This window comes from Manihot esculenta, chromosome 10, assembly GCF_001659605.2.
Source record: "Manihot esculenta cultivar AM560-2 chromosome 10, M.esculenta_v8, whole genome shotgun sequence".
In the NCBI taxonomy this organism is placed as follows: domain Eukaryota; kingdom Viridiplantae; phylum Streptophyta; class Magnoliopsida; order Malpighiales; family Euphorbiaceae; genus Manihot; species Manihot esculenta.
The window spans coordinates 25,352,108-25,375,870 of NC_035170.2; the positions used below are offsets into that span (position 1 = coordinate 25,352,108).

Here is a 23,763-nt window from a genome sequence, read left to right on the forward strand (position 1 = left end):
ATGAAATTTAACATCTTGCTTACTTGTTTTTTTGTTTCTTTTCTAGGTTTTGTAATGTTGATTATAGAGATCTCTTGGAATTTTCAGTCCAAGATTTTAACTTGTGCCAATCCATACATAGAAAAGAGCTGGAAGATCTTGAAGGGTATGAACTATTTTTCATTTTAAATAAAAAATTATTAAAAAATTAATTAAATTGAATTCTTACGAATTTTTTAATTTTAAATAGTAAAATTAAAGATATTCATGTACACATATAAAAAAATTAAAAATAATTACGATATTTTTTTAATAAACGATCAATAATTTAATAATTGATATTTTAAATGGTTCATAAATGGTTAATACTAATAAATTTTTTACATAATTTGATTTGTAAATTTTTTTTTTAAAAACTTTTCCTGTAGTAATAACTTTTCAATTTTCTTATGTATGCATGCAGATGGATGAAGAAATACAACATAAATAATCTCAAGTTTACAAGGCAGACAATTGGATTTGCTCATTTTGCCATTGCATCTACATTTTTTCAACCCAATTTCCACCTTACTCGCATGTCATGGACCAAAAACTCTGTTCTGGCAGCCGCCGTTGATGATTTTTTCGACTTTGCTGGCTCTATGGAAGAACTATTAAATTTGATTGAATTGACTGAAAGGTACAAATATATAACATAATTTACTAATTCACCATGAACTCAAGATATGAACAAGTAAATTGCGAATTATTTTATATGAATTATTTTCTATAATAATAATAATAATAAATTAATGCTTATATTGAATGAATCACAGGTGGAACCAGCATTCAACCATAGAGTACAAGTCTAAAGAGGTTGAGATACTCTTCTGTGCAATTTATGGCACAACGAATGAACTTGCAGCTAAGGCTAGACTACAACAAGGACGATGCATCAAGAGGCACCTAATTGACATTGTAATTAAGAACTTCTCCCCTTTTTTTCTGTCTTTTTATTTTTTTAATTATACGTATCATTAATTTACATCAGATCGAGTCATCAAGAGATAAATTACTCTCAACCATTATAAGTTCAAATACTCAGTCGAACTACTTACATACTAATTTAGTGTGTTTTTTTTTTGTCTCTGTGCAGTGGATAACCTTTCTCAAGTCTAATTTAAAGGAGGCAGAGTGGGCAAGAAACAAGTCAGTGCCAACAATGGATGAATATCTATCAAATGGGTGTATATCATTTGGATTGGGACCTATGATTCTCATATCACTTTATTTTCTAGAACCATTGTCCGAAGAAGTTATCACAAGTGAAGAATACAAAACATTGTTCATATATACAAGCCTTATTGCTCGACTTATTAATGATCGTATGACCGTTCAGGTAAAGCAAGTTAAATATAATGTATCTAATCTATAAAATAAATTTTCAAATTATATATAAAATTAATTATGTATATGTAATTTTCTTATGATGTAAACCTTTTTTTTATGACAGAGGGAAAGCACGCAAGGAAAATTGAATAGTGTGTCTCTACAAATAGTCCATAATGATAAAGCTATAACCGAGGAGGATGCTCAGGAAGAGGTAAAAAGACTCATTGAGAGTCATAGGAGAGAGTTGCAGAGAATGGTGCTGACAAAAGAGGGAAGCATAGTTCCAAAAGCATGCAAAGATCTTTTTTGGAGGATGAACAAAATTTTGCACCTTTTTTACATGGGTGGTGATGGATTTTCTTCTCCAAGCAAGATGGTTAGTTCAGTGAATGCAATCATTGATGAACCCATCATTGTACCTTAGGAATTCATTTTTGGATTTAGGCTCCATTTGCTTTGGAAAATATTTTTTTAAAAAATATTTCTATAATAAATATTTTTCATGAATGTCATTTATTTATTATTGTTTGGTTGTAATTATACACACAAATTTCATATATGAAATTAAAAGATAAGAAAATAGTGAACAAATGTTAATTTAATAAAAGAAAGTGACAGCTCAATCTCTAATAATTATTTTTTTTGAGATAGAGAAACTCGATCTTTTGACTCTTTCCTTTAATTTGTGTGATTTAATAGTTTTAAAAGTTTATTTTTGAATCAACAAAGAAAACTTATTCGATCTGAAAAACGAATTGTAAATTTGATAGTTTTGAAACTTGAATGGAAATTTTGTAGAGTTGATAACTTATAGTCTTAGTTAAAGCTTATATAGCTTAAGACTTGATATTTTTTTTTAGTAGAATTTCTCCGGAGAATTTGAAAAAAAGGAAAAATGTCACCGTTTTATTTATTGACTTGTCATTTTTAATCGGGAGACATGATATTTTTAATTGATTAATTTACTACACATATATTTAAACGAGTTTATTTAGTAAAATTAATCTAATTAAAAATCACTAAATAAAATTTATGGGTCCAAAAAATATATGACATTTTATAATTGAAATTTATTTTTTATTTCTATAAATATCCTCTCAAGATTTATTTACTATTTTATTTCTTTAGTAAATATCTCTCAAAAATTTTAGATTTTTTTAGCATAATATTTTTAAGAAAATAATTTGATTTTTTTCTTAAAAATATTATTCTCAACTTTTTTTATAATTAAAAAATAATACTCCCTCTGTCCCATAATTTTTTTATCCATCTTTCATTGTTCAGTTATCTCAAAATTATTATCCCCTTTTTTTTCACACTATAATAAAATATAAATATGACCATATTTAATTTTATCTTATTTTTAAGAAACGTCTCAAAATATTTTTTAATATTTAATAAAGTTTAATATCCTTAAGATGGTATAGTTGGAAAGTTAATAAAAAATTTATCTTTTTTAATATGTGTGAAAAAGTAAAATTAATAAAAATTATAAGATAAGAGAGTATATACATATAATTTTGATGCATATTGTTTTTAAATAAGAGTATTTTCCTATTTGAGAATTCTAATCAATTTTGAATTTTGAGTAAATCGAAATTTTACTCAAGTTGGTTTTCCTTTTAGCATGACGAGTTGTATCAAATAGAAATCCCAATTCTATATTGTTTAGTAAATAATGAAATTTTATCAAATTGGTTTTTCTCCAAGCATTAGGATTTTTATTCAAATAGGAATCTCAATTCTATATTGTTTGGGGAATAAGTAATTCCAATCTCTATATATTACATATGGTTTTCTCACTACTTGCTTGCATTCAAGAAGAAGAGAATTAATTCTTCAAAGACTCAATTCAAGTTGGATACTCTTTTTCTTCATTTCTTCCAAAAGGTAAATTCTTTGCGATGACCGTTGTGTTCACTCTTTTCCAATTGTCTTGCAAATATATAGGTATACGTGGCATAAAAGTTTCGATCTTCCTTCTCAATTGCAAGATTAGAGAAGAGTCTTCCAGTGCACTCCATCATGGTTGCAACTCTTTTTTTTTTAATATTCATGAAATAGTACTACACTTGTTATCTATAAGTCTACTATTGGTTCCTTTATTGTTGCGTGGTCTACATCTGATAGATTACCTCATTTACAAAGTTGGAGTTTAGAGACACCACGCAAGATCTGAATACAACCTTTTTACTATTGTCAACTACAAGATATTCTTACTACAATCTTCACTACACTATAACAAGCCTTCCGTTCATGATTTGTTGTTTTTACAACATTGCATTCACATAAAAATAGTCCTGAGAAAGTCGTTCTCTATTTTTTTGGCGAGTATCACTATATGGAAGACAATTGAGAATGGATTGCAGATAGACTAGTAAGCAATGAACATCTTCTGAAGAACACACAATTCTACCATGCCATCTATTTTTTGCTCTTTACTTGTGATTGCCACCTAAGTATCATGCAAGCCTTTTGCGATTAGTAGAATGCATCAATCAATATTTGTACTCCAGTAGAAGGAATCCATATCGCGTTAGGACTTGAAGACAATAGGTGATCTTTTTATTTACATTGCTTTCTACGATGAAGTTATTCCTTCAACTCAAGAACTAAAAGGCCTTAATCGAAGTAGCAAGCCCTATGTACATCCCAGTCGCAAATATTTATTTCTTGAATTTCACAAAAAAGTTTCACAAGATTGGCAATCTTCATGAGATGCAATTCTCACCTAATTACTTTTTTGTTTCATGTAACTGAACTTGGAAATAATCGAAGATGGTTATATACCTTCATAAGAAGGATCAAGTCAAAATGTAATGTATGGAAAAGTTTTTTTTTTTTTGAAGGGAGAACAATTCACAGTTTTAACTCTATGTGGACAAGGAGCACTACAAACTTCAAGTATAGTACTTTTGCAAGAATCTACATTGGTAGACCCAATATGCACTCCATCCTTGAAATTATTTATTTCATCTATATAATAGAATAGAAAGATGATTGATTCAGATTCAGTTTCAATTAATACTTCTAGTAGAAATTCCTTTAGAGTCACAGGGAATCATGGTTTTTTTGTGAAATCATTCTTAGTCATGCATCAGTTTTTTCTCTCCCTTTCAAGATATTGCTTTCTTTGTAGGCATATAATTCATCCTGGATTTAGTTGGGATTTACATTAGCAATGATCCTCTCTTCTTTTTTTTTTTTTTTTTTTTACTATTTTTGTGAGTAACAAGAGCCCATCCTTCATCAAATTATATCTCATTTTCATTATATCTTAGTCTAATGCTCCTAGCGTGTGAATGGTTGTTAACCTCGAGTTAGAGATGAGGTCTGAGACAGAAATGTACTACTCAGGATTTGAATTAGTTCAAAAAACCCAAATTTTAACATCATGACAAGTTGATCCACATATGGATCTACTCTTTCGATGGTAGTCATATTTGAAGTTACAGCTTGATCATTAAAAGTGACTTCCCCTTTCGCATGTAGCTATATAATCTTGTCTTTCACGATGAAGTAATTTTACACAGAATGACTAATCAATCGATGACACCTACAGTAGCTTGGATCATTAACGTAGTCAACCTCTTCTGGATATTTCATCTCTAGCAATTCGATAAGGTTAACTTGCATCAAAATTAGAGAAAGAATATTGTTTCTTCTGTCTTTCTTTCAAAATGCTTTTCTTTCTACTATAACCCTTGATAGGAGTACTATTTTCTTGTTTCCTCTCTTCTAATTTGGCGATAGAGCTCCTGAATAGAATTATACTAACAACCATAGATTTTATTTTTTTCAACTTTTGAAGGAGTTTTGCCTTTTTTGCAAAACCCATTATTCCCTTAAATATTAATGAATTTTAAAAAGTAATAAAAAAAATTAACTTAAAATTATAAAAAGACTATAAATCATTAGATTATAGTTTTAAGAATCAACTTAATTTTAAATGGTAATCATTTTAATATTTTCTAAAAATTAATTATATACATATAAAATATTAATAAATTTAGTAATATTATATTATAAAATAATAAGTTATTGTTTATATTACTAATCATTATATTAAAATTTTAAAGTGAATAATAATTTATTATCTAAATTAATTTAAAGTTAGTAAATAATTATTTTAATTTTAGAATATATGTAAATAGTAAAATAGATATTTTGGGATAAGGTTTTTAAAATAAAATTTGATTTTAATAATATTAAATTGATAGATAAGTGTTTTAATTTAAAACATTGATTATCAGATAATAAAATGACAATATAACTTAGTTAAATGATTATAGTAATTTTATATTTATTGTAAAATATTAAAATAATAATTACAACATTAAATTATAAGATAAAAAATTTAAATTTATAAGATCATAATTATAAGATAATAAAGTAAAATTTATTATATTATATATATATATCAAAATTAATAAATTTGATAATATTAATCTTACTTTTTTAGAAAAAAATAGAATAATAAAGTAATATAATTGATTTTTTTATATATATTTAAAAGAGTCATATAAAATAGTTTATATCAATCCAAATTATTTTTAATGTGTTAAATTAAATTTTAAAATAATCATGATAATTTATTTATTATTTTTTGTACATCTCTTTCTTCTAAAAATTTTTAACATAACATTTTAATTTATAAATATTAATTATTTTCAATATAATTTCATTTTATTTATATTTTTATAGTTAATTTGTAGATGACATTATTAATATAGGAAATAATAATAATAATTAATGTATAAATTATTTTTATCGATAATTTACAATTTTTTAAAAAAATATAAAACTATTAGATTTTATTATTGATTCAATTACATAATTTAAAAATAAATTCAGCCAGTTAAAAATTAATATTATCTAATTTCAAAATAAATATTATATTTTATTATAAAATTATATTTTCATATATTTTATATATTTCATTATTATAAATTTTATAACCATTTATTTTTTATAAAAATAAAAATTGAAATTATGATATTTAAAGTTGATATATTTAAATATTTATTTAAAAAAGCGAACAATCCTACTATTTATTTTAATGTTCAAAAAATATTTAAATTAATTATAATTTTACATTATTTTATATTAATACTTACATTTTATTAATGCCATTCTTTTATTTTTTATAATACTAATAATTATTTAAATTATTTTATAAAAAATATAAAAAATATAAATATAATAAAAATTATAAATAAATATGACGAGTATTAACAACGTGTTCCACGTTAAAATATATTAAATTATAAATAAATTTAATATATTTTATTAAATTAATATTATGTATATTTTTTACTCTAACAATTCTTTTTAAATATAATTATTAGCTAATGAATAGAATTAGTACCGATGGTTTATAATTGATTTTAATTATTATATAATTTACCGTGAAAAAGAAAATTCAAATATTATAATTTTAGATTTTTCAATATTCATCCTCTTTAGGTTAGAACGAGAATTTAAGAAAGTTATAATATCATATTCATAATCATGGAATTTCATTTATTAGTTGGTATTAGTTGAATTTTTAGAATATTTAATAATAAATTTTATCTTTTTATAATATAAAAATTAATGAATATAAAAATTAAAATACATATTCTTATACAATTACTCTTAAATTTTAAGCAATTTATTACACTAATTTTTTTTTAATTTATTAACTTTAATATTAGAGCTGCTATCATAAATGTTAATTACTTTATTTTTTTCTTACACATTGACCAATTATATTACAAATTCATTTCAATCACATCACTTAAGTATATTAATAATGCTATATTTCAACGTTCTTATTATATAAAATAATTAATAAAAAAATATATAATTTATTTATTTATAAATATAAATATATAATTATCAATTTATTATATAATATATAAATTAATTATTATATGAGACTTAACTTGATGATAAGTATGAAAAAAATTAGTTACTATATCCGTTCTTATATAATAAAAACAAACTATATATAAAACATTGTATTTTTAGATTAATATATTTTTAGTTTAACTTTTATGTATAATAAGTAGGGTTACGCAATTGGTCGGTTTGGTTTCGAATCGAATTGAAAAAATTAAAAATGGAATTGTAAAAATATTTTATCGGTTCGATTCAGTTCAGTTACTTCAAATCGAAATTTATAATTTTTTTTTAATTTTCTACTTCTAATTTCAGTAGAATAATTTAATAAATATTTCACATAAATTTATCAATAAATATTGTCTGAATACATAATGATAATACTTAAAAAATCCATATAAATTTATGTAAAATTTAAAAATATGTATAAAATGAGTGTTCCACGTAATAAGAGTATGTATAAAATCGATTATTCAGTTTATCGGTTATTTAATACGTTTAAATAGAACCGAATCAAAAACTGAATAAATTAAAAAATATTAACCGAATCGAATTAAATATTCCGATTAACCGAATCATTAAACCAAAATTAATCGGTTCGATTTAATTTTTCGGTTCAAACCGATTTATGCTCTCCGCTAGTAATAAGTTTATATATATATATATATGTTTATTTCTAATTTAATTATTTTTCTAATTTAATTATTTTCATATAAAAGATAATTTGAAGATATTAAATTTTGTTAAAAATATTTAATAGAAAATAAAATTCATAATAATAATTTTTTTAGAGCTTAGCTATGGATAATAAGTAATTTATTAACTATTTGCAATTAGCTAAAATTATTACAAATTTGTCAATTATATTTATTAACTATTTGCTATTAGCTAAAATTGTTATAAATTTATCAAATAAATAATCCACCTGTTTGGATATCAAATGCATTTTAAATTTAAATCAAAGGCCTCCTAATAAATTTAAAAGACCACCATTTTTTGCCTTTTTTTTTTTTAAAAAAAACAAAGAATCAAAATGTTTGTTTTTTATTGAAAAATTTATTATTTAGTATATATAAAATAAGGAAATTCACTAATTAATAGATTAATTTTGAAAATATATTAAAATTTTAATTAAAATTTTAAAAAATTTATTAATTAATTAATTTATTTATTTTAATTGTAAAAAAATTTAAAATACTTTTAATATGAATGGATTAACACACATTTTTTAAAATTAAAAGATTAACTAATTAAAGACTAAAACAAATAATATTACTAATTAATAAATTTTTTAATGCGTTAAAAATATTTTAATATATTTTTAAAAATTAAATATTTAATTAATAATTTTTTTATATTATACAATTAAATTTCTTTTATTATATTTTTTTATAATACTTATGGTATTTCATTATTTTTATTTATATTTTTTTTCCTAAAATTACTATATAAATTAATGATTATAAGTCTAATTAATTTTATCTTATTTTTAAAATAATTTTTTATTGATTTTTATTTTTTAAAAAATATTTAAATATTTTTAATATTGAATAAAATTTAATATTTTTAAAATAAGTATAATTGAAAAAGTTAATAAGTGAAAAAGCAAGATAAAAATTATGGGAGGAGAGATTAAATAATTAATATGTTATCCTCAATTTCCTTGTTCTTTAACCCTTGTTTTTCTTCCAATTGCCAAACAAAGCCTAAGTGTAGATTAGAGATGTTTTTAATTTATATCCAAAAATATCGATTCTACAAGTGATAATAGGAGGAGCAGCAGCAGTAGCTTGGGATTTTTATTCGTATCATCAGAAACATCGAGATAATGGATGGAGAGGATGTGGTCATGGCTGCTTCAGAGAACAACGAAGCAGTGCCGGTGATTTCTATAAACCTTCTTTTTCCTCCATTCTTTTTTAGATCCTTCTTGGCTTAATAATCAATTGTTTTTTTCCCCCCTTCAATGAATTTACATAAATTCCTTTCTGGGTTTCGATTTATATTTAAAACCCTAATATGGGTATTTCCTGTTTTGTATTTGTAATCGGTTTCAGGAGCTGGATGACATGAAGAGGCGGTTGAAGGAGATGGAGGATGAAGCTGCTGCTCTACGGGAGATGCAAGCCAAGGTTGAGAAGGAGATGAGTTCTGCACAAGGTATCTAGTTGTGCTTATATATATATATATATATATATATGTCTGCAAATCCGTATAGCCGGTAGAGAAAATGATTTTAGAGCCTTACAAACACATTTTGCATTGTTTTTCTACGTTTCCTTTGATTTGTTGGTTCTGAAGTTTTACAAATTATGGAGCCGAATGTGCTGTAACTGATCCTTGATTTCCATCTAAATAAATGTGAATGTCCACTGACCTGTAGATGAGTGCATGTATTATGTACTGATAGATACTTTTACATGGGGTGGTCAGGGGAGGTTGGTTGTTCTTACAATCCCAGTGGTCTAAAGCGCCTTCATGAAGTTATTCAGTAAAAGATTTTTGTCATTATTGATAGCTTCATAAGTTGTATTTATATAAGTTGAAAACTGAGGCATTTTTCTCATGCAACTTTTGGCTAGTTAGTACTAGTTTAGAGTTTAGCTAGGTTTAATGGGTTTATAATAGATGGCAGAAGAATGGATTGATCTTTTATTTGCAGGATATGATTGTAGAAGATAGATGAACTCGTTATTTTGACCTTTCATGTGAACTTTGTGTAGTTCGAATTCGAATATTAGATTTCAGTTTCTTCTCCATATATGACTCATTATTTTGACCTTTCATGTGAATTATGTGTAGTTCGAATTCGAATATTAGATTTCAGTTTCTTCTCCATATATGATTATGACTTTTGAATGAGATTTGTTCTTTGGGTGTCATGGGAAGGGGAAGGCTAAAACTTATATCCAATGTAATGGAAGAAGGCGAAGAGCTAGTATTTAAACACAATAATACATTATATTTGTTGATTGATCTTTTACATATCATAGTTGAGATATGAATACTTAACACATTCACCATTTTGTAAATTACATTGTGATAAGAGAATCTTAAAGGCAATGTTATCAAGACAAGGGTCGACGCTAAGGTGATGGGATTCCTTAAATGGATTTAAATCGCGGTTGCGGCCACATTCATGGTCGTAGGTAACAGAAATAGGCTCATCACAGCAGCAACATAATGGTAACGACCTACCACTATGCAAATTTTTTTTAAAAAATATGCATAATTCATGAAATTAAAAGATATTTAAAGTTATGAGTATAACGAAGATACCAGTCAAATAATCAATATTAATACATCAAATAAATACATTCAGCCCATCATTATTAGACATCTTTCACTATAATTAATTTATAGCTAAAATAACAATATAGATAACATAGATAGTAAAAGATAATTCTTCATACTACAATATTGACAAAAAGAACTTGACATCCAACATTATTTTATTTAACAAATAAGTAAAATAAGGATGAATAACTCAAATTTTATGAGGTATAAATATATAGAATTAAAAAAATAGTTGATGATCTTAGTTTAAGAGAAAAGAAGCGAGAAATTTATAGAAGATAGTTAACTTTTGATAGAAATTTGAGAAAAGTGATATATAACAGTATAAAGCTTTCCAATCTAGGAAAAAAATTTTGAGTTGTTGCTTCCGTATGGCTTTAAAAAAAAGGTCTGTTACTTAACGGTAAATAACGGTCCGTTATATAATGGTTGTTACAGGAATACATTTTTCTTGCCCTTTAAATAACGGGTGTAATGGTAATGGGAGGATCAAAAACCTATAAATAACAGCATTTATGTACCATAACAGCCTTTATTTAAAACCATGGTCCCTTATCGCCTTAGACGAGATGCCAGAGCTGAGGAACACCTTTTTGAAGTGAGGCACCATACTTGTATTTCTATATATATATATATATATATATATATGTATGTATGTATGTATGTATGTATAATTTATAGATATTGTATTAATTCCTTCTTAATTAGTTAATTAGATAGCATAGTTGTAAGGTTATATATATACCTAATTTGTTAGCTGAATGATAGGCATACTTGTATATAAATATGTAATCTTTTTCAATATTGGAATATACTTGAATATTAGAAGTTAATTACATATATATTGTATTATTTCTTTTCTAATTAGTTAAGATATTTATATATATATATACATATATATATCCTTATAATTATGCTAACTAATAAAGAATATATCCCTAATTAGTTAGCATAATTATACGGATATACATCTGTATAATTAGCCTTATTAGTTATTATAGGATATAAACCCCTAATTAATTAGCATAATTATGTGGTTATATCCTCTAATTAGTACCTAAAATTTAGTTCTTCAATTAGCTGCTTCAAAAGGAAATATGGATTAGGATTTAGTCTTTCAAAACAAAGAAAAGAAAGGGCATGCATGTTATTTTCAAGAGGCGACACCTCACTTCGGTCTCGTACCACAAGCTAGGCAAGGAAAGTCGCTCGCCTCTTGCAAGAGGCCTCGCGCCACCCGGCACCTTTTGTCACCTAATTAACACTGCTTAAAGGAAATAAAGATTGAAGAAAAACTGCACATTTTCATTTTCTGTGGTCATAATCAGATACTTTAGAGGTAATGGACAAGCCAAGTTGGTGATTCTGACCAAGCACTTGTATTGACTAACATTTTTGTTCTAGTTATTTATCAATTCCTTTGTGACCAATTAATAATGCTGCAACAAAATTTTGTATTTAAATTGATAAGGTTGTGGGTGAAAACTATGTTCTTTCCATGAATTCCTTTCACTAGTGATTTGTTTTATATTTTTATCTGTTGACATGTGGTAGATAATAGCAACTATAATAATGACTGTCACGTATTGCTTTACACCCTTTTCACCCTTGCTGCTGCCTTATTCATTTTTGTTTGCAACTAGATCCTGCTGCTGCTACATCTCAAGCAAGTAGAGAGGAAGTAGATTCACGATCAGTGTTTGTTGGCAATGTGAGGACTCTTTTCCTTTTAAATTTTATGGTTTGCATTGGTATCAAACTTGAAATGTAAATGCATACTTCCACTTGATAACCAAATGCTAGTTAACCCTTCATAGATTTGGATATATGCAAGTGCTTGTAGGCTAGTGCTCCATTGATTAAATGTGTGCATCTTCCTTAACTTGTGGTATGTGCCTTTTAATTATTGAAAATGGCAGGTTTAAATTCATTCATTATCTTGGTTAAATTAAATCTTGTAGTATAAATTACTGTTCTATCATTGTGCTCATCTTGCATGATTGATTAATTGTACTTTGTTGATAGTTCAAAAAACAAGGATGCAATATTTGGCCTGAAGAATTTGATGCAAACTTGCATTTCATTTTCAGAGTTAATTATCTTTTATGTTGTTTTAACTAGTGGATACTCCTGTGATTTTGAGCTGCTTTCTTGTGATGCTTAGAAGGCCCATCAATTCAAAGAATTAATTTTGTCATGTTGTAAATTAGATAGCATCTTTATGCAAGTACAAGTCATCAGTTGAGCTTAGAACATGAAGGAAAGGCCTGGTGACCTGGTGGAGTGATAACTAATAAATCGATGGCCCAAAAACAACAGTGCATCATTATCATTGGATCCTGGGCCTAAACAAATTACCATACATAACCAGACCGTAGAACAATAGTGGACAAGTGAATGGTACAATTAAAACTGAAAGCACAGCAGCTGAAGCCAACTAAACATTGCTAGTGTTCAACCAGTTAATACAGTCTGGATGCTCTACATTAATTTGAATTGACCACTAAATTATTTTTTGTAAAAAAGGGAGGGCTTTTTCCTAAACAGACAAGTTGTGATGCAGAAATATTTTGATATGAGATTGAACATGAAGTTTGTGTCAAAAATCCTTCCTTCAACATCTCCTTTCAATAGTTAGACAGGACATTTCAATAGAAATTAATTTGCCATACTAAGTTGAAATTGTCTGATTCAACTTGTTGGTCATGATTTTTTTCTTTATACTTGGTTCCAAGTAACAATTACTGTTAGTTTTTAGATTACAATTTACCTATTTGTTGTCTTCCCTACTGTTTCCTCCAAAGTCTCTACTCAATGAAAGGTTGGTCTTCAACTTTACATTGGGGCAGGACAGTTTTTTAGCAATTAGTGATTAATCAACTTTAAGGATGGGTTTCATTTGGCTTTCTTGGATTCTTAAGAATGAGAGTGAGTGCGAAAGAGAGAAAGAAAATGTGCCTCGAGAATCAGCTCAGGATTTAGTTTTGTTACTGATATATTTTATATAAAACTGTGTGCTTCAGTGCTCAATATCTTTTGAAGGGAGAAAATAGCAAGTGACCGAGTCTCTCCTCTCTGTATTCTGTCCTTTTTCATGTTTTTGCTATATTAATGATAAGTTGTGAAGTCATCAAATATTTTGTTTGGGAAAGTCAGTCCTAAAAGTGCGAAGGTGGGCAATCAAATGAGTAGAATGACAATGTCACTTGAAGATTCTGGAGTTATGAGTGGGTGGATCAGCAATAAACAATATAAAAAGACATAAAACTCATCTCTTTTTTGCATACATTCTGTTTTAGCGATTTCTATATTATTTTAAGAATAGAGCAGTTCTGGTTATGGCACCCCACTGGGTCTTCATCCTGTGTGGTTGTGCACCTGGACCTGATCGTGCAATGGTCTTTCCTGAATTTAGCATTTTGCTTGTTCCAAAAGCGCTTAGTTAGAGGCTGTTTTAGCATTTGCTTTCTCTTTTTATGTCAGCTGATAATACTCATTCTAATTTGAATTATATTGACAGAATATAGATTCTGTATTGCAGTTAGATGTGCAGCTGCTAGCATCACCATTGATTGGCGTGATGTGAATGTTATGATATTTGTGCTTTCAGTTCAATACTGGAATTCAAAATGCATTAGAGAATATAAAGTACAACTGGTTTGAGCAAATGTGCTTGATTTCTAAGTCTTTTTTCCCCTCGCCCTTTCTATTTCTAAGTGAAGATGTTTACTTGTTCTACCAATTCAGCATTTTCTGTATTACTGCTTATTGTGGGCTTGATTTTTTTAATATGTGCGGATTGTTATCAGCTTCACAATCCTCCTTTGACTTTCTTCTTTGATTACAATCGCAGGTCACGCTTCATTCTTCAAGTTTCTGATTAACTGGTTCTGGGATTGGGTCATATTGTTTATGATATTAATGTCTGGGCTAGTAAAAAAAAAGAAATTTACATGATAATGTGGCAAAGAAAATGATAAAAAGAAACTTTGAGAAAAGAAAATTCGAAGGCTTTTGAAACCATTTACTTGAAAAAGAAAAATAAAGAAAGAAAAGAGAAGAAAAGAAAGGAGAGGTGATAAGTGCTAAAATCTGAGTGACGTAACAGAAAAGAAATGGAGAATCAACAGGGCTGTAGGTTAGGATTAAAGAGTGTTGGTTAACTTGAGCGAGTTCTTGGGCCAGGATGGACAGAGGAAAAGATGTGGTTCAAGATTCCTGGGCCTAGACTCAATCAGGTACAAGGAGTAGCATGCAGGAAGGGTAACGACTAGCTATGTACAAAGTACAAGCCCACAGAGCTGCCTGTCATGGAGATTAACACTCACGGAATGAGTAGGCATTTTACTCCTTATGGTGAGAGGTCTTTGATCTCTTTTTCTTCTCGCTTGGGATAGATAGGGATCTCTGATTTCTTTCCAGCTATTGTTATTTCTCTCCTTTTATACACAGACGAGGGATTAAATAAAAACATTTCTAGAATCGGATCAAGCAAGATGTAAGCAAAACCAATCACTGACATACTTATGTGTAACAAAAATGAACAAGTAATTTGCCTCTCAATTTAGTGTGTTTCAACTTTGCTTTGTACTGTGTCATTGTACACCATGGACAGATGTGTTGGCAGTAGGTGATGGTGTTACCCTGGTTTTTACTCGGTGGTTTCCTCTTTATGCTTGATATAGACTTATGTTTAGTTCTAGGGTAACACATTTGCTAGGCATCCAGTGCAAGATATGTCATCTAAATGCTTTTTATTCCAACTTCCACTCTGTGGCAATGGTAGTTCTCAATTGAATAATGGAGCTGCAGGAAGTTGATAATATTAAACTACTAATGTTAGTGTTTGACAAGTCAAGGCAATGCGAATAACTACAAAATTTTCGTGAATGTTATGCCTGATGATGAAACAAGATGCTTGCACTAGTGAAGAGGAATAAGCTATTTCCATGATTAATCATTAGCTTTTTATTGGATTTGTAGCTGTTCCTCTCGTACTTTTTGGCTGATAACTTGGTTGTAGGTGGACTATTCATGCACCCCTGAAGAAGTACAGCAGCACTTCCAATCATGTGGGACAGTAAATAGGATCACTATTCGTACAGACAAGTATGGCCAACCAAAGGGTTATGCATATGTGGAATTTGTTGAGCCAGAGGCTGTTCAAGAGGCTCTCCTTCTGAATGAATCTGAATTACATGGCCGTCAATTGAAGGTAAAGCAATTACCTTTTTCCCTTATATTATTTATCTTTGTACGTTACCTCAACTAATTAAAAACCTCCTTGAGCAATTGGCTTCCTATACACTTTTGTCCCAACTGATTCAAATTTAGTTATTTTAAATCCATATGCTACTATCTGTGCGAAGTGAAAATTTGGAAGGATGGAATTGTTTACTATTTGGCAAATTCAAGACTAAAGTGAAATTATATTTGAAAATTATGAGTAAAGTGCAGTCAAATTTGAGATGTCTGTGACTGAATCATCATAAAAGAGTTCTTGTAAACCGATGACTAAAATAATTAATTATGAAACCCTAGGGAGGAAATTGAACAAATCTTAATGGGTATTTTAGTAATTCATGCTAATCTCAATGACCCAGGTTTTCATTCTTTTATTTCCATCATCTATATCCCAACCTCGGACGTTTTCTAAGGAAAATGTCTTTTTTTTGTGCTTTGCCAGGTGACTGCTAAGAGGACCAATGTACCAGGAATGAAGCAGTTCCGTCCTCGTCGACCTAACCCTTACATGGGATTTCCACCAAGGGGCTCACAGATGCCTCCTTATTTCTACTCTCCTTATGGATATGGGTATGCTTATCTAAAATGTTCCTTGAAAATATTTTTGCTTGGTAGATGTCCTTAGATACCCTTGTTTTGTATCCTTCTGGCTTGCATGATGAACTTTTAGTATTTTTGCATCTATTGCAGGAAGGTTCCAAGATTCAGAATGCCTACTCGTTACAATCCCTACTACTGAATGCTTTTTTTCGCGAGGAAGCATTGCTTCCGGATAGATACATCTCGGAAAACGTTAAGTTTCTTTTTTACTGTCATGGATCATAATGTTTTGGAAGATGAATGAGCAATGGCAACTTGATGTGTGTGAGAATTGAACATAAGTTTGTGGTAGACAATGCAACTTATGATTTCTGCATAAATTGCTTGAACGTATGCTTTGCTGTTGATAGTTTAATAGATGTGCGTTACCTGCATTTTAAGCTGCTGCTTTTTTGGGATGAGGTTAAGCCAACCTCTCTCTGTGGTGAAGTTATGTTGATCAGAAGACCTTGCTATTGAACAGCCCTCTAAATAAAAATAGTTTTGATAGCCCTGACCCCTAGCAGCCTACAGGAGAAATGCTTTGGCTGTATTAGTAGGTTTTCCGCTAGTTCTGTCCTCTAGGCTATAGCTGGTTGCATTTTTCAAACACTCTCCTGCTCTATATTTCATTCATTCCGTAGAGTTACATAAAAAAGAAATATTATATAAAAAAATTTACTAGAAAAATCTGCATTTATTGAATTAAATATTTACTTCATAATTTACTCAATTTAATATTCAATGACTAAGAAATGGTTGGACCTATTCTCTTATCCATAAAATATGATTGCTCGTGGACCACTAGGGCCCCACCTACTCATGCCGATAAGATGCAACTCTCCAGTTTCCCCTATGGTCTCCCACTCCCCAGCATCACCATAAATCATCGAATCAAAAGAAAAGCGAATATCATTTTTTTTTTCAATGCTATTCTGTGTCTCGAAATTTTTATTTATTTTTTTAATTATTTTAATTATTTTAATATTAATAATAAAGTAAAAATATATTAAATGAATTTGAATAATTTAAATCAAATTAACTATTTAAATAATTTATAAATTTTAATAAAATAATAAAATTTTAATTACAATATTAAAATATTTTTTTATTTAATAAAATTATCTTATATTATTTAAAATTTCATATTCTATATCTAACGCACTATCACTTAAACACTGCATAAAGAGTTCAAGAGTGTTTTTAAGAAGTTCACAACTTTCATAATTAAATTTTTTATTCCTTTTATAATTTTTATAATTAAATATCATATTTTTTTCGGCAATAAATATTATAATTTATTCATAATATAAAAACTTAAATATTAAAAAAAAACTATCAAAATAATTCACTCAATATTTTTTTTATTTTATAAATCTATAATTAATTAATTATAATATAAATAATATTAATTAATATTTATAATTTTTTACACTAAAAATATATAAATTATTTATTATAATTCTATTCAATTTTATTTTATTTTAAAAAAATACAAAAATTCCTCCAAACATCAGATAAAATTAAATAAAATTTAATTTTTTTAAAATAAATATAATTAAAAATTATAAAAATTATATTTATAATGGAACGAAAGAAGTATATTTCATTTTTATCAACTTTATTTTACTTTTTTCTGAACATTTAATTTACACGTCACGGAAAACGACAACCATTACAAAATATTAAAAACTAATGATTATTATTTTAAAAAAAGCAAAAAGAAAAAGGCAAAAGGAAATCTCTATCCCATCATTCACCCCACCACGGCCGCCGCACCCTCCTTTGCTTCCCATCATCAGATCTTTCCCATATATTTACATAAAATACGCCGCACAGATCCCGCCACGTTTATATCGTTGCAACGTGTCATCATCACACGAGTGTTCTGCATGCGCTTGTTTGCGGATCCCACATAGCCGGGAACAGATACCTACGCCCATTGACACCGTGGGCGTTATAGCTAGCCCCCGTGGCCTTGTCCACCAATAACCGACCCGGATAGCCCGGGTATGAACCCGATCCAAATTTCCCAGTGCAAGCGGATACCGCCTCTAAAGGAGCTGTTGGTGGACCCTGGAAGTAGCCGCTGTTAAAAGGATTGGTGACGGTGTTGGCTAAGAGAGTAGCCAAGTTTATGATCATGCCGTCAACTCCAACGTCTCCGTTGGGCGCTACTAAAGGTGGTGTCTGTGGACCGTAAATTGGCTGGTGGAAAGGCCAGGCGCATTGACCTGGACACTGAGTCTCTGAGTTACCGACCCAAATATAGGTGCCTCGACCCGATCGGCGAGATGATCCGTGAGTCCCGCACCTGCTCATGCAAAATCCATCAACGGCGACGTCTTGCGCTGTCAAAACAACGTTGATGGAGTCCATGGCGAAGTTCGTTTTAGAGGCTAAAGCAAGTAAATGAGTAGACTTGAGGATTTTTCCGAGAGTGTACTCCTCGTGGAGGATTTGGCGGCCGACACGAAGAGAGCAAGAACCGCCACGGTACTTCTCAGTAGTCTTCCACCAGGAGGCGGCGGAAGGAAGCGGCGCTCTGGTGGAGCTCAAAGAAGTGATGAAATCAACGATTATAGAGCGCTGGATAGGGGTGAACTTGCCGTACCATATCAGATTAACGGTGACGTTTCCCTTCAAGAGAACGCCGTTGTGGTACTTGAGCACCAGAGGTTGTTCTTGAACTAAAACAGCAAGCAAAGGTTGAACAGAGCAGAAAAGAAGAAGAATGGCAAAAGGGTAAATAGAAGCCATGGAGAAGGGTAGAAAAGGAAAAGGAGAGAATTGAAAAGTTGAGAGATGGATGATGAACAGGCGTGGTACTGAAGTATTTATACGGAGGGGAAGGGAGGAGTAGAGGGAGACAGCTGGTGAGGGAAGTGTGTCAAGATCAATAAAAGCCAGGTGGAAGAAGGTGATTGGGTAGGAAGTGTGAAGAGAGTTGTTTGCCAGGCTGTAAGGTTGGAGGGAGAGGAAGGGGAAATTCTTTGGGTTTATACACTTTCTAATACAATTTTGATATATAATTTAAATTTAAAAAAATTATTTGAAATATTATAAAATTCACATTTGGAATATAAAATGTTAAATTTTTATTAATTGATGTAACATTAATATATAAAATAAATTATATTTTAATTTTTAAATTTTAATATAATTAAAATATCAGTAATTTTATTTTTAAAAGAGTGATTTATAATTTAGTTTTTGGATATTATCATTATTAATAAGTCAGTCCCTGTATTTTTAGAAACCTATTAAAACGTTCTTATATTTTATTTCCGTCAACGAAATAGTCCTTCCGTCCTATTTTTCGTTAAAATTAGATAAAGGAGGAGAGAGAAAATTTTTAAAATCCAATTTTACCCTCAAATAAAACCATTTATTTAGTTATTGTATATTATAATTATTAACAAGTTAGTTCTTATATTTTCAAAAATCTATTAAAATATTTTTATCTTTTTTCATATCTATTAAAACGTCATTATTTTTTTTCATCAATGAAATAGTCCCTATCTTTTCTCACATCTATTAAAATATCATTATTGTTTATTTAAGTCAACGAAATAGTCCCTCCTCATCGTTTCTTTCTGTCAACGAAATCGTCCCTCCCTATATTTTTAGAAATATATTAAAACGTCCTTATTGTTTCTTTTTGTCAACGAAATAGTCCCTATCTTTTCTCAAATCTATTAAAACATCCTTATTGTTTTTTTTATCAACAAAATAGTCCCTATCTTTTCTTTCCTCCTCCTCCTCCTCCTCCTCCTCCTCCTCCTCCTCCTCCTCCTCCTCCTCCTCCGAAGAAGAAGAAGAAGAAGAAGAAGAAGAAGAAGAAGAAGAAGAAGAAGAAGAAGAAGAGAAAGAAGAAAAAGAAGAAGAAGGAGAGAAAGAAGAAGAAGAAGAAGAAGGAGAGAAAGAAGAAAAAGAAGAAAAAGAAGAAGAAGAAGGAGAAGAATGAGAAGAAGAAGAAGAAGATAAAGAAGAAAAAGAAGAAAAAGAAGCAAAAGAAGAAAAAGGAGAAGAGGCAGAAGAAGAAGGAGAAAAAAACAGAAGAAGAAGAAAAAGAAGGAGAAGAAGCAGAAGAAGAAGAAACAAAAGGAAGAAGAATTGATGAAGAAGAAAATGAAGGAGGAGGAGGAGAAAAATAATTGGGGTAATTTAGTCTTTTACTATATTTTTAACGGCAAAAATAGACAGAAGGACTATTTCGTTGACGGAGAGAAAACATAAGGACGTTTTAATAGGTTTCTAAAAATACAGGGATTGACTTGTTAATAATGGCAATACCCAGGGACTAAATTGTAAATCTCCCTTTTTAAAATTAAACATATAAGCCCTTATATTTTTATTTTATTTAAATGGTAAGTTATTTCATCCTAAAATCTATTAAAAAAAATTTAATTTTAAAAATATTTTTAATATAATTCAAAAAGACTTGTAAATGGTAATTGATAATCTGAAATCTAGAAAATAAAATTTACAAAGCGTTCTGTAAGCTTAATCCGAGAGGAGAGTGTTTCTCTCCCTTTATCCTTTTTCATTATCTGTCAGTGACGTGTAACGGCCCTACCGCCATTGGACCAACTGTCCCTGTCATTCTGATACGGTCGTACGAGAATATCAGATATTCTGCTTCATGCGTAACGACCATTTAATTCTCTTTTAGCACGCATGCGAATGGTCCCACCAGATGGATAGGCTGGCCACCTTCTTTCTTTCGGGCTGGGCTGGAAGATGAGATTAAGGCTGAGTTTAGAGGAGGTCTGATCATTGGGCCGGAAAAGGCAGAGCCGGCCTGATTGAGAAATCTACATAGGACGCGGTCTTAAGATTGAGCGGGCTGGACCTGACTTACGCGGGAGATTTAGAAGCCTTCAGGTTATGGACTGTTATCGTGGGTCTGGCCTTAGACCGGGATAGTGAAATTCAGCGGTCATCAGTAATGATATTACATATATTAAGATCTTCCGTAAACAATAAGTTCATAGTAGAAATATAGAAACTACTCAGAATCCACCATATAGATACAGGACAAGGTGAAGGGACGACTCTTTTTGGATGTTATAATCAGCAAGAGTCTTTTCATCCTCCAATTGCTTCCCAGCATAGATAAGCCTTTGTTTATCTTTGACGAATACCCTCTTATCCTGAATCTTCGCCTTCACATTATCGATTGTGTCATTACTCTCCACTACCAAAGTAATGGTCTTTCGAGTCAAGGTCTTGCATTCCTCCACAATTCCATTCTCCAATTGCTTCCCAGCATAGATAAGCCTTTGCTTATCTGGAGGAATACCCTCTTATCCTGAATCTTCGCCTTCACATTATCGATTGTGTCATTACTCTCCACTACCAAAGTAATGGTCTTTCCAGTCAAGGTCTTGCATTCCTCCATAAAGCTTGAGCACTAGGTGGAGAGTGGATTCCTTCTGAATGTTGTAATCAGCCAAAGTCCAACCATCTTCCAGCTGCTTCCCGACGAAGATCAGCCTTTGTTGGTATGGTGATACTTTCCTTGTCTTGAATTTTTGCCTTGACATTATCAATAGTGTTGCTGCTCTCCACCTCCAGGATAATAGTTTTCCAGTAAAGATCTTAACGAAAATCTGCATCCCTCCACACAGACGAAGCACGAGGTGAAGGGTAGATTTCTTCTGAATGTTATAATAGGCCAATGTGCGGCCATCCCCTAGCTATTTTTCGACAAAGATAAGCCTTTATTAATATGAGGGAATTCCTTCCTTTGTCCTGAATCTTAACCTTGGCGTTATCGACAGTGTCACTACTTTCGACCTCAAGGGTAATAGTTTTTCCGATCAAAGTTTTCACAAAGATTTGCATGCCCACCACGGAGACAAAGGATGAGGTGGAGAGTCGACTCCATTTAGATATTGTAATCGGCTAAGGTATGGTCGTCCCCAAGTTGCTTTTTGGCAAAATGAAACGTTGCTGGTCTGGTGGGATTTTTTTTTGTCCTGAATTTGACTTTGACGCTGTTGATGATGTCGTTGCTCTCGATCTCAAGAGTGATGGTTTTTCTAATGAGGGTCTTAATGAAGATTTGCCTCTGTATTATGATAGAACCTTATTTAGCAAAACAGAACTAAAAAAAATAGAAATCTATCATGAAATACATAAACCTTTTGATGTATAATAAGAGTATTTATAAAATTTAAATTATTTTTTTCTCTTATTTTACAAATTTTAAGATAAAATGAAATAAAAATATAAAAATTTAAAGTATTTGATTTTAAAAATAAAAAAATCAATCTACTAATTACTATAAAATTTAAAAAATAAAATATAATTTATCCTAATATCTAATATGAAATTTTTAATTTTTAATAATTAAATATATAAATTAATATATATATAATCAGATGTGTGCAAGAATTTTCGGAAGGGGAGAGGATCTGATGGTGACATTTTTTTTCTTTTCGGGAGATTGCATGTAGGGTTGTCAGGCGGACGGGTTTTCATGGGTACCCGATCCGTCCAAACCCTATTATGATGGATGTGGGATTTTATAAAACGGATTTAGGTGGGTTCGGATTTGAAAAATTTTACCCGTCTCGGATTCGGATAGGGTTCGAGATTAAGTGATCGGGTACCCGTTACCCGAACCCGATTAGCTATACTAATAAAACTAACCCTAATTCCTCATTCCATTTTTCATTTTACGATACTGCTCTCTCTCTCTGTCGGCGCCTTTCTCCCCCGCTTCCCTTCCCTCTCTTCCCACTTCACTGACGACTGCCAGCAGCCCAATAAGCACCGGCGACCTCTCCTTTCTCTCTCCAGCGACGATAAATCTTCTCTCTCCAGTCAGCGATATCTCCTTCTCTCTCCAATCGGTGACATCTCCCATAGTCCCACTTTCCAGTCTAACGCCTCTCTCTCCCACTTCACTGACGAGTGCCGGTAGCCCAGTCGGCACCGGCGACGTCTCCTTTCTCTCCTCAGTCGACGATAAATCTTTTCTCTCCAGTGGCGACATCTCTCACTTATCGGAGACAACTCTTCCCTCTCCTCAGTCGGCATCGGCGACATCTCTTTCTCTCTTCCGACTGCCCTTGCCTCTCTCCAATCGGCATCTGCGACATCTCCTTTGACCTGAATTCTCTTCAGGTTTGCTATTTAATTACTGTAACAATGTTGATTTTTAGAATTTATGGCTATTAATCTGATGTATGGACTAAAAGTTGCTATTAAAAATTGTTAGAATTTATGGACTATTAATTTAATTATTTGGATACTATTAAAAAATTTAATTGCAGTTATGAATATACTTTTTAAGGACTCTTGGTAGTCGGTGATATTTAATCTGATGTATTGGTTATGTGCTGTTATTCATTGCTTTCTCTTCTCTGTAATAGTTCACTGCTTTGATACTGGATGGAT

The 23,763-nt window shown here is 30.1% G+C and overlaps 3 protein-coding genes across 4 annotated transcripts; 1 reads left to right on the forward strand and 2 right to left on the reverse strand.

Annotated features, from left to right (window-relative positions):
- Nucleotides 1-8,919: 8,919 nt before the first annotated feature.
- LOC110607751 (polyadenylate-binding protein 2) lies at nt 8,920-16,754 on the forward strand. 2 transcript variants are annotated; one of them, XM_043961060.1, is made up of 7 exons: nt 9,017-9,115; nt 9,291-9,393; nt 12,174-12,241; nt 14,384-14,886; nt 15,554-15,745; nt 16,217-16,344; nt 16,465-16,754. In XM_043961060.1, the coding sequence occupies exons 4-7, from the start codon at nt 14,884-14,886 to the stop codon at nt 16,511-16,513; spliced, it is 372 nt and encodes a 123-aa protein (XP_043816995.1). In that variant the 5' UTR covers nt 9,017-9,115; nt 9,291-9,393; nt 12,174-12,241; nt 14,384-14,883; the 3' UTR covers nt 16,514-16,754. The 2 variants fall into 2 exon arrangements, with proteins under 2 accessions (XP_021602596.1, XP_043816995.1); XM_021746904.2 differs by lacking the exon at nt 14,384-14,886 and having other exon boundaries at nt 8,920-9,115.
- Nucleotides 16,755-17,953: 1,199 nt separating this feature from the next.
- LOC110607747 (protein EXORDIUM-like 2) lies at nt 17,954-19,172 on the reverse strand. The gene has a single exon (XM_021746900.1). It carries the CDS (start codon nt 19,111-19,113, stop codon nt 18,229-18,231), a length of 885 nt encoding a protein of 294 aa, XP_021602592.1. The 5' UTR covers nt 19,114-19,172; the 3' UTR covers nt 17,954-18,228.
- A 2,196-nt stretch (nt 19,173-21,368) lies between these two features.
- Nucleotides 21,369-21,902, reverse strand: LOC110607748 (polyubiquitin 11-like). The gene is made up of 2 exons (XM_043960706.1): nt 21,716-21,902; nt 21,369-21,646 (listed from the first exon to the last, which is right to left on the reverse strand). The coding sequence occupies exons 1-2, from the start codon at nt 21,900-21,902 to the stop codon at nt 21,369-21,371; spliced, it is 465 nt and encodes a 154-aa protein (XP_043816641.1).
- Nucleotides 21,903-23,763: the final 1,861 nt, after the last annotated feature.

What these genes read in the sequence shown, in the direction of transcription:
- LOC110607748 (XM_043960706.1), bottom strand. Translation starts at nt 21,902, where the DNA reads ATGTCAAGGCAAAAATTCAAGACAAGGAAAGTATCACCATACCAACAA. An exon ending in CTGGAAAGACCATTACTTTG is followed by an intron (nt 21,647 to 21,715) that starts GTAGTGGAGAGT and finishes GTATTCCTCCAG; the next exon opens with ATAAGCAAAGGCTTATCTAT.
- LOC110607747 (XM_021746900.1), bottom strand. Translation starts at nt 19,113, where the DNA reads ATGGCTTCTATTTACCCTTTTGCCATTCTTCTTCTTTTCTGCTCTGTT.
- LOC110607751 (XM_021746904.2), top strand. Translation starts at nt 9,062, where the DNA reads ATGGATGGAGAGGATGTGGTCATGGCTGCTTCAGAGAACAACGAAGCA. An exon ending in GGAGATGAGTTCTGCACAAG is followed by an intron (nt 9,394 to 12,173) that starts GTATCTAGTTGT and finishes GTTTGCAACTAG; the next exon opens with ATCCTGCTGCTGCTACATCT. An exon ending in TACTCTCCTTATGGATATGG is followed by an intron (nt 16,345 to 16,464) that starts GTATGCTTATCT and finishes CATCTATTGCAG; the next exon opens with GAAGGTTCCAAGATTCAGAA.